Source organism: Meleagris gallopavo, chromosome 7 (genome assembly GCF_000146605.3).
Source record: "Meleagris gallopavo isolate NT-WF06-2002-E0010 breed Aviagen turkey brand Nicholas breeding stock chromosome 7, Turkey_5.1, whole genome shotgun sequence".
NCBI lineage: Eukaryota > Metazoa > Chordata > Aves > Galliformes > Phasianidae > Meleagris > Meleagris gallopavo.
In genome coordinates, this window is record NC_015017.2 from 2,869,076 (window position 1) to 2,878,778 (window position 9,703).

Consider the following 9,703-nt stretch of genomic DNA (forward strand, 5'->3'; position numbering starts at 1 on the left):
CTGGCCAACTCCGTGTCCCCGACGCGGGTGGGGGTCCGCGGTGCTGCTTGGGCTGGTCGTGCCCTGCCCGCGCCCTCGGTGAGACGAAACTTTGCTTTCTTTCCCCTCCCTCCCCCCTCCGCAGAGACCTGCTTTGACAATGGACGGTACTACCAGATAAACCAGCAGTGGGAGCGCATTTACCTGGGGAACACGTTGGTTTGTACCTGCTACGGTGGAAGCAGAGGGTTTAACTGTGAAAGCAAGCCCGAACGTAAGTTGGTGTTTTAGCTGCAGAGTGGCTTTTGGTGCAGATTAAGTGAGTTACAGCGAGCAGTCTGGGTTTTTAGCTGGAGTTTGGTCCTTAGGGTCAGCTAACGGATCTACTCTCAATTACACTGAAGATCTGGCTTGGGATTTTAAGAAATGCTTTTCATTAGAGATGGGCCTGCCACCAGAACCCCAAGCCAAACATCACTCACCTCTCTGGAGGATTGGATCTAAACATTAACTTTGGAGCCAACCTCTTCTTTATAATGAACTGAACCGACTCCGCTCGCATGGGGAAGCTCAAATCTGGAGTCACTTTGCAGCTCTGGCTCTGTGCAGTTTGATCGCTTCACCCCAACTTCTCATAGCTGTGCGGTGTCGTCAGCCTGTTTAAAAATATTTCAGCTTACAACTTTTCACAGCCCCCCAGCCTGTGCTGTGAGCGTTCCATCATTGAGTGTAAAATGAGATTGTTTAGTCTTCTGCAGTAAAAGTTTAGGTAACTGAAAAAACTTTAAATGCGACGTCTGCTGGAAGATGCGTCTCTCTGGAATACAGCATGGTTTAGGTAATCAAATGCATGCTATCTGTCTTTGGTCTCAAGCCATTGGTTTGCTGTAATGCCTTTATCTTGCTCTGGAGATGCAAGAGTGTAACTGGTTTCCTGGCTGATAACGTTCATGTAAGACAGATGGGAGCATCTCAGAGATCTGTTAGGCGAAACTTGAGTGAAGTACTGCTAGGGTATTTTAAGGAGTACTCAGTCCCCTTGCTCCTCCATAAAAAAGGGTTTATTCTACATTTTCTTCCTCCCTCAGTATTCAAGTTTTTACACTCCCAAAGTCCAGTAGCAGCTATTGTGGCACACTTAGCTTCATTTGTCTGGTAGTGAGGTCCACAACCTTGTTCTGTTGGAGACCTCAAGTTGTGTGACAGCACTGGTACAACCCTTCCAGTAATCACAAAGGTTTGGGCAAGTGTGAACAGATCACAAGTGGGCCCCTTTGACTTCTGCGGAGCTGCTGCAGAATTCAGGATTAATGCACTCAAAAGAAGTGGATTAACATGTCAAAACCCACAGCTTCTGGGGAATATTTGCTCCCCTCTGAGTTCTGTACTGTTGCACTTCAAACAGTTGGGGTTGATCCTTTAGGGCGTGCCAGCTCAGGTGCCATGCTCAACCCCTGGCTCACTGTGGGAGGGAAGCTGTGGTTATTCAGCAGCATGGAGACCCTGAGGGGGTTAATTTTGCCCCAGTTCCTTTCTGTTGTTCCACTAGAGAAGAAAGAGGAGGCTGATCTTCCCCCAGAAAAAAGAGCATCCATGTGACGAGGTGAAGAACATGCATTTTTGTTGACCGTACATGTTACCAGAGTGGTTTCAAGAAGTTCATTTTTCTTCTTTTATAGCTGAAGAGACTTGCTTTGACAAATACACCGGATCCACTTACCGAGTAGGGGAGACTTATGAGCGCCCCAAGGACTCCATGATCTGGGACTGTACTTGCATTGGAGCTGGACGTGGGAGAATCAGCTGCACCATTGCCAGTATGTAATCAAGAGCCTGTTACTAGAGCTCATTCCTTGTTGTCACATTTTCCAGAGCCATTTTCACAATTCTTCCAGTGCCTATTAGCTAGAGTTAGGGGGACTTGATCCAAAGCGCATTAAAATCTTGTAAGTGAAAGTCCTTGCCCAACGTATGTACACTTTAAAAACCAAACTCCTCCTCTGCTTAAGAGGTAAAGTCCTATGTATAAAAACATAGGCCAGGATGACTGCTGTTGTCCAGCCATACATGTTAGTACATTTAATATGTACAGGAATGTCTTGCATCTTCGCAGACACATTTTTCCAGTCAAAATATACTTGCATAAACATCAGGGTCTAGTCTGCTATTGAGTCAAAGTTACCCTGTAAACATTAATAGGGATATTCAAAATATTGAGCACTTGGAAGCCATTCCTTTTAGACTCTAAAAATGTCACGTCAGCCCTGGTCTTAAAGGGAACAAGGGTTTGATATCCACTGAGCCAGCTCCATGCTTCTGCAATTTCATTTTTACCTGTCTGCCCCATACTTGTTTCTTTCTGCACAGCTTTCCCTTTCACATCTGTCTCTGTCTGGAAATCCTTTCCATATTGAGTCACTGAATTGTTCACAATTTCCCTTCAGTTCATAATTAGACTTTCTCTGAGCGCAGATGAAGTTCGCTGTGTATCAGGTCCTTTAGTCTGAGATTTCAAAGTCCCTTAGGCACCTTTGGAAAAGTCTTTCTTACAGTATTCAGTTTCTTGTTTAAGACACACAGTGCTGAGCCCAATAGCATTGCCACAAAGGGCTCGAAAGCCAGCCATCATTATAGCATGGAAAGAAATGCATCAAATATAGCAAGTAGAGCTGGAGCCCTTCAGAATGTAATGGCATTTTATTGAGCAGGGATGATAAGTGTTGTAAGAAAAGAAAGAGTCGGTAAGGAAATTGCAGACATAAGAGCAGTCTCATTTCTTCATCATCAGCCTGGTTTAGGGCTCACTGGAGAGTCTCATTGACTGTGACTGGATTTGAATCAATCTTTATAACTCTTAGATTGCCTGCTTTCATAAATGAGCCAATGAAACATTTTAGTGGCTCCTAACAAATGACCAGATGTGTACTTCTTTCCTTGGAAGAGGATCTCATTTGCTAACTGCTGTTCACTGCATTTCCCTTCCTGAGCCTGAGCTGAGCAGTGGGACCCAAACACCTCAGGCCCACGAAGTGCAAGTAGACTGGGAATTGGCCTTTTTGGGGAAGGATTTTTAAACCCAGGAGGAGCATTATCATCAGGGCATCACCTTTTTCTCCACACACTGGCCTGGCTGCCTCATGCTGAGTGGGGATAGCCGTCAGTGTGCGTTTCCCTGTCTGCACAAGATGGAAGCAAACCCTCATGAGGATGAAACAGCATCTCCTCAGGCCCTGCTAGCCCTGTTTCAGCAGTCAGTCTTTTCTGTGGTTTGAAACCTGGCAGTGCTTAGCTGAGGAGACAGGACAGGGCTTGGGTGGGCTGAGGTGGCGCCAAGGGAAAAGTGGTGCCCTCTTAGGAAAACGGTGGCCGCCATTTTGCAGCATGAAAGAGGCAGCCATGATCGGCCCTTCTCCTCACCTTCTTCTTCCTTCCTTCACCTCCACCATGATCAAACCTTTTCCTACTCGCTGCTGTCCCCGTAAAGACCCCACATCCTCGTGGTGCTGGCTGTGGTGGTGCTCCTCACCTCAACTCCCCTCTCTCCCACCCTCAGATCGCTGCCATGAAGGCGGCAAGTCCTACAAGATCGGTGATACCTGGCGTCGGCCTCACGAGACGGGCGGCTATTTGCTGGAGTGTGTGTGCCTGGGCAACGGCAAGGGCGAGTGGACCTGCAAGCCCTTGGGTATGTGATGGCTTTGTCCTCCCTCAGCTTGGCTGGGGAGCAGTCTCACTCCTCAGCTGGGATGTCTCCGGTTCCATATGGGGCATAAACATTGACCCTTTTTTCTCCCTCAGCCGAGAGGTGCTATGATAACACGGCTGGAACATCCTATGTGGTGGGTGAGACCTGGGAAAAGCCCTACCAGGGCTGGATGATGGTGGACTGCACCTGCCTGGGGGAGGGCAGCGGCCGCATCACCTGCACCTCCAGAAGTAAGATGAACCATGTTACTGTAAATATTCTGTTGTTTTAGCACTTGCAAAGCAGACTGGACTTGTAAAATCCAAAATCTCGCTGCTTTGTCTGGCTTCTGCTTGGATTTTGCCAAGAACAGGCTCTGTTGTGGAGAGGAGACAGCAGTCTCCTCAAGAGAAGTTGAACTTTGTACCTTCCACCTCTGTTGGGCAAGTTTTGAGGAGCTCTTTAAATTGCCTCCCATTCACTTGCCTTGGGACACACAGATAATAGCTTTCTGCTGATGTAAACAGCAGACCTGTAAGGAGCTAAAACTCTGAGGAGGGCTGGGATTAAAACTGAGTATCTGGAGAGCCTTGGTTGAGAAACAAGCCATAAAATTCAAACCAGTCTTCACAATATCAAGTCTGTTAGAACACATGGGGAAATATCATTAACTGTCAAACAGGAATGAATAAAACAGAATGTGTTGTTTGTGAATTTGAGGAGATATTGTTACTAATAAAAATAATTTGGCAGTATCTTTCCTCCCATAACTCAGGTCTGCATTGCTATATTGTAGGGAAATTGTAATATAATGACCTGTTCATTTTTCATTTTATTTCTCGAATGTAATTAAATATATAAATTTGAATCTGTGTATGTTAGATGATAGCTGTAGCCCAGAAAGTGTCATTATGCTTCAGAATACATGCTGTTAGATATCTTTTATGGCCAGAGTTTTCTAGAATCACTGCTGAATTCCGGGGGGACGTCTCAGCTTTTCATTGTCTAATTGGAAAATCTAGATATCTGTAAGACAGGTTGTATCCCCAACCCCTTCCCCACACACACATTTGCTAAATTACTTTCTGAATACTTGACACCAATTTTGTGATGAATTACTCAGTTTTTGGTCATTTTAAGCACTGTGAATTAGTAACGTGTTCATTGATATTTTATTCTGAGTGCTCTTTTAGTGGCAGGCTGGGATGATGCGTACGTCCTTCCGCAGTTCTTCATAAATCCATGTGCATTGATCCATGATTATATTTGAGCCACTGTATCAAGTTCTCCTTGAATGAGAGCATAAAACACTCTAATGGAAGAACTAGTTGATCCATGTGTATCTGGCATCCAGACAAAAGTAGCTTGTTACATTGTCCTTTGAACCTGTTTATTCAATTCAGTAGGGGCTGTGAGTTAATAAAGACAACAGGGAGATTTAGGAAGTCTGATATTCCTGTTATGATGTGAGCAGCTGGTATTAACTTTACTGACAGCTTTCCAAACACTTCTTTTGGAAAAAGTGGTATTTTACATGTTGCCCTCAAATAGATTCTGGTTTATTCCTGCTGAGCAAGACATTAAAACAAGTTGATTTATTTTTACCATCAGGATTTTTGTGGTCTCTCAGCCTATGCAGTTTAACACAGGTTTTAGAGTATATAGGGCTTGTAATAGTGGGCTGCAAGAAAGGTTGGCTCTCAATAAAGGCTTTAAACTATCAACACGTTCAATGGTGTTGATGTTTCAGTACTATCAATGGCACAGTGAAGCCATCCAATGCAGAAATGTCTAATAATCATGTTCCTTGTACAGATAGGTGCAATGACCAAGACACCAAGACTTCTTACAGAATTGGAGACACTTGGAGCAAGAAGGATAACCGGGGGAACTTGCTTCAGTGCATCTGTACTGGTAACGGCAGAGGTGAATGGAAATGCGAAAGGCACACATCCCTGCATACAACTAGCACTGGTAAGTGGGACATGGTGCAAAGCAGGGCCAGGAGCAATGCATGGTATGCTTGAAGTGGCTAGGAGATGGTGCTGAATTGCACCATCCTACCTTTGGCATGTAGCAAACTTGTCAGAGAAAGACCAGCAGCACAGAGGGTTAGAATTCGGGAGATGCTCCTTGTTTGTGCATGTGTAGATAAAATTAATTACACTTGGCTTCCTTGCACAGCTGGGGCTTGCACATACAGATGTGATTGCCTGCACAATCACTGTGCAGTAAATCACATGTAGAACCATGCACCTACAGGAAATATCTACTAGCTTTGTTTTAAAAACACAGCATTTTGAGTTTGTGTTTGAACTTCATGTATTTGCCTCAGGGTAACTGCCTTGAAATGCCCTTAATTTAAACTCCACTGAGACCATCTGGTTTCTTTGACAAGATAAATGCATCTACTAATGGTTAGGCTTTAAATAACAGAAATGCCAAAGTATGTATACAGTGCAGTTTAGTGCACATAGATAGTTTGTAATTCTGGTATGAAATATTACCTGCTTTATAGATAATCTATTTCCTGCCCAAGGCTTAACAAAGTCTTTACCTTCTAAGCTCTTTTTGCCATTTTCTTCTGTTGTATGCAGTAAAACTTCTGTTTTTCTACAGAAACTACACTGAAATTTTCTTGATTAATGACTTTTAACTCATTAGCACCAGCAGGTTAGCTTCAAACTCTCAGAAAGTACAAACTTCAAAAGGCGTATCTTCAATGGTGTCGGTGTTCTGTTTACTGCACCTCAGCAGACCTGAATTTGTGAAGACTGATTGTGGGAATCTCTAGCAAAAACATCCATAATATAGGCAGACAGCCAGTGTTATTTTTCTTCTTCAGTGAAAAAATCAAAATGAATCCTACCCTTGTGTTTTGTGTGTGTGTGTGTGTGTGTGTGTGTGTGTGTGTGTGTGTATTCTCTCTCTACTTTATCAGTACTTCTTTGTTGTCTGAGCAGTTGGTGATCTTAATCCTTTCTAAAGCAACTCTACGGTGGTAGAAACCAGAGACTGTCATTAGCAGGAGAGAGGGTTGTTTTTTTAATTTTGAAGTTTACCAAATGGAATAATTAAAATGCCTCTGCAGAGGTTAAGAGTGATGTCTTCAATCTGATGTAGTGCTGAAGTGTTTGTCTCAGCATTTAATTGAAGCATTCTGTTCTTCAGCTCTGCGTGTGACATGTCAGTTCTCTCCCATGTTCTGTTGCAGGATCTGGCTCTCCCAGCTTCACAAATGTACAGACAGCATTGTACCAGCCTCAGCCTCAACAGCCCCAACCTCAGCCACATGGCCACTGTGTAACTGATAACGGAGTGGTGTATTCTGTGGGTATGCAGTGGCTGAAGACACAGGGCAGCCAACAAATGCTTTGTACTTGTCTAGGCAATGGAGTCAGCTGCCAGGAAATAGGTATGAGTTTTTTTGTTCAGTGCCTGTTCTGTCCTGTGAGATCTGTGGTTTTATTTTGATGGCGAGTCTCTTTGTGTATCATATGTCTGCTAAAGAAGACATACTGGAAAAAGATGCGAGAGGTGAAGAAATAAATAGTTGCTTTGCTTACTTGCAGCCTGGTTCTGTAGGGCAGAAATATTTCCCAGTGAGTTATATATATATAACACTGCTGATACCCATGGGGAACATCATTCATAATTTTATTCAAACCAAGCTGCAGTAATATATGTTTAGAAAAGAATGTAGAAGAATGACACAGCTGTGGGACTAAGTCTTCTCTTTGGTGTGTATTGGCCCAGGTCCATAGCAGTCATTGTGGGTTCATAGCAGCCAGTGATTTGGCCCAGAGGGACTGTTGCTGTTTTAGAGCCCTAAGACTTGGGGATTGCTTTAAGCTGGAATCTAATCCTGTACTTTCTTTATTTCAAAGCTGTGACCCAAACATATGGTGGCAATTCTGATGGAGAACCCTGTGTTCTTCCTTTCACCTACAACGGGAGGACTTTCTACTCCTGCACCACTGAAGGCCGCACAGATGGGCACCTCTGGTGCAGCACCACTTCCAACTTTGAGCAGGACAGGAGATACTCCTTCTGTACTGAGCAGAATGGTGAGTCCTTCACATGCGCATGGCCTTCATGGAGGAAAGAACAAAAGCATGTAGCTGGCTGAACAGTCCCGGCAGTTTGGAGGGACTCTAGGCATGCCTTAACAGCAAGACAGTTACGTGAATGGAGGGCTGTCTGGAGTCAGAGCGTTTTTACACTCTTGGCATCTTCGGAGGATGCTCAGGATGACACAGGTGTAGCCTTTGAGTCATGTTCTCTGTTCTTCAGGCTGACCATAGAGCATGAATACTTAGTCGAGACAGAGCTTTGGCTCGAAGGATATATGGACTTTGTCTCTGCTTGGCTTAACTGCTACAGCATTGCCCATATTAGGTTGCAAAAAAGAGGATATCCATAGAGTACAACTTGTGCAGTTCTCTGTCACTGCCTCACTCCTGACTATCTAGCCAGGTTGCCATATATAGCAGTAATGTGATTTGTGATTACTGTGATCAAAAGCTGGTGTATGACTAATGCAGCAACATTCCTGCTTGTCTGTGGATGGTCAGCGTTCCCTTCACAGTACAAATCTACCTGTGTGGTTGTACTTCCTGGAAAGCCCATCAGGCATCTGTGGAGGAATATCCAGGCAGGCTTCTCTGCAGTCTGACCTTAGAGAGAATTTTTCACATTCCAACACAAAATTACTGCTTCCTACACTGTACAGACTTTTTAACCGCTCTTCTACCTCATTTTTTTAAATGATAAGCTTTTCTGCACAGCACACACAATACTCTTTCTTTTTAAAAAACAAAGCGAACCCAACAAATACAAAGCTAAAAAACCTGGTCCCTTGTCCATATATGGATGTGCACACACATTCTTGCTTTAGCGAGGCTTCTTGTGGTATTCTGTGGGGATTAAGAAATATTGATATAGCTAAAAACCTCAGCAAATACCTCCTTGTTCTCTATTATTTGTAAACTAGAGTTAAACTATTCACCTCTTGTACATGTAGATTAGAGCTGTCTTTCCATTGGTGCTTGCAAAACACGAAGCTTTCAACCTGCAGAGAGTTTCTTCTTGTCCTGTTGTTCATAAATGAATTGTAACCCTTTCCTGACATCCAAGGTTTTTCTTTAAGCCAAAGGGCACAATTGAGTAATAGTCTCAGTGAGATAGTACAGATATGATGAGAACTGTGGGGTTACTTGATTCTCTAGACTTTGGTACAAAGGGTCTGCAAAGCCATTTCCCAAACACAGTGAGCTTTAGTTTTCCATATTCCCCAGGAAATCCCATGGCTGGGTCCAGCAACTCTTTCCAAAGCAATGTTTGAACTGAACTGACCTCGTGCAAGGCTTATATTTCCAGATCTGAATTAATTAAATCCAATAAAAGAGGCTAGTGAATAATACCATACAGAGTACACATGGGAAAAATAGTGCTAGCGGTTTGTTTTTAAAGCTGCTCTCTGCATGCTATGGGAGAGCGTAGGTTTGATTTGCATCTGTTTTCTTTTTATCTCCAGTTTTGGTCCAGACACGTGGTGGCAATTCCAATGGTGCTCTGTGCCACTTCCCCTTCCTGTACAACAACCGCAACTATACCGACTGTACTTCTGAGGGACGGAGAGACAACATGAAGTGGTGTGGAACCACTGAGAACTATGATGCTGACCAGAAATTTGGCTTCTGCCCTATGGCTGGTAAGAATGAGAACAGTAAAGGGATTATAATTGCTTGCATGTAGCTCTATGAGCTGGAAAGTGAGGAGCTGTCTGTCATTGGTCAGTTATTGATGACTTCCAGTGAGCTTGCATCCAGGCCCAAAAACCTTGAAGGAATTTCTGAAGCTTTTTGTCCCGTTTTCCTCCCAGCTAATCACTTCTAGTGAGGACTCAGGCAGTGCCAGGAGAAGGCTATTTTTGTTCCTCATTTGCTGCAAGCTAGGCATGTTTTTCAGCTGGTGCAAACTGTTGTAGGTCCGTTAAGAAGCACTGAACTATGTTGCTTGATGGCAAGTGATTTTTTT

At 43.9% G+C, this 9,703-nt stretch overlaps 1 protein-coding gene across 1 annotated transcript in view; it reads left to right on the forward strand.

The window, feature by feature from the left end:
- Positions 1–9,703, forward strand: part of FN1 (fibronectin 1) — a 48,960-nt gene that overhangs the window by 227 nt on the left and 39,030 nt on the right. The window contains exons 2-9 of the mRNA XM_019617349.1: positions 1–253; positions 1,659–1,796; positions 3,533–3,664; positions 3,778–3,915; positions 5,480–5,638; positions 6,879–7,079; positions 7,552–7,731; positions 9,201–9,377. Of these exons, the coding sequence (XP_019472894.1) occupies positions 1–253; positions 1,659–1,796; positions 3,533–3,664; positions 3,778–3,915; positions 5,480–5,638; positions 6,879–7,079; positions 7,552–7,731; positions 9,201–9,377 (1,378 nt within the window). The remainder of the gene's footprint in view (positions 254–1,658; positions 1,797–3,532; positions 3,665–3,777; positions 3,916–5,479; positions 5,639–6,878; positions 7,080–7,551; positions 7,732–9,200; positions 9,378–9,703) is intronic.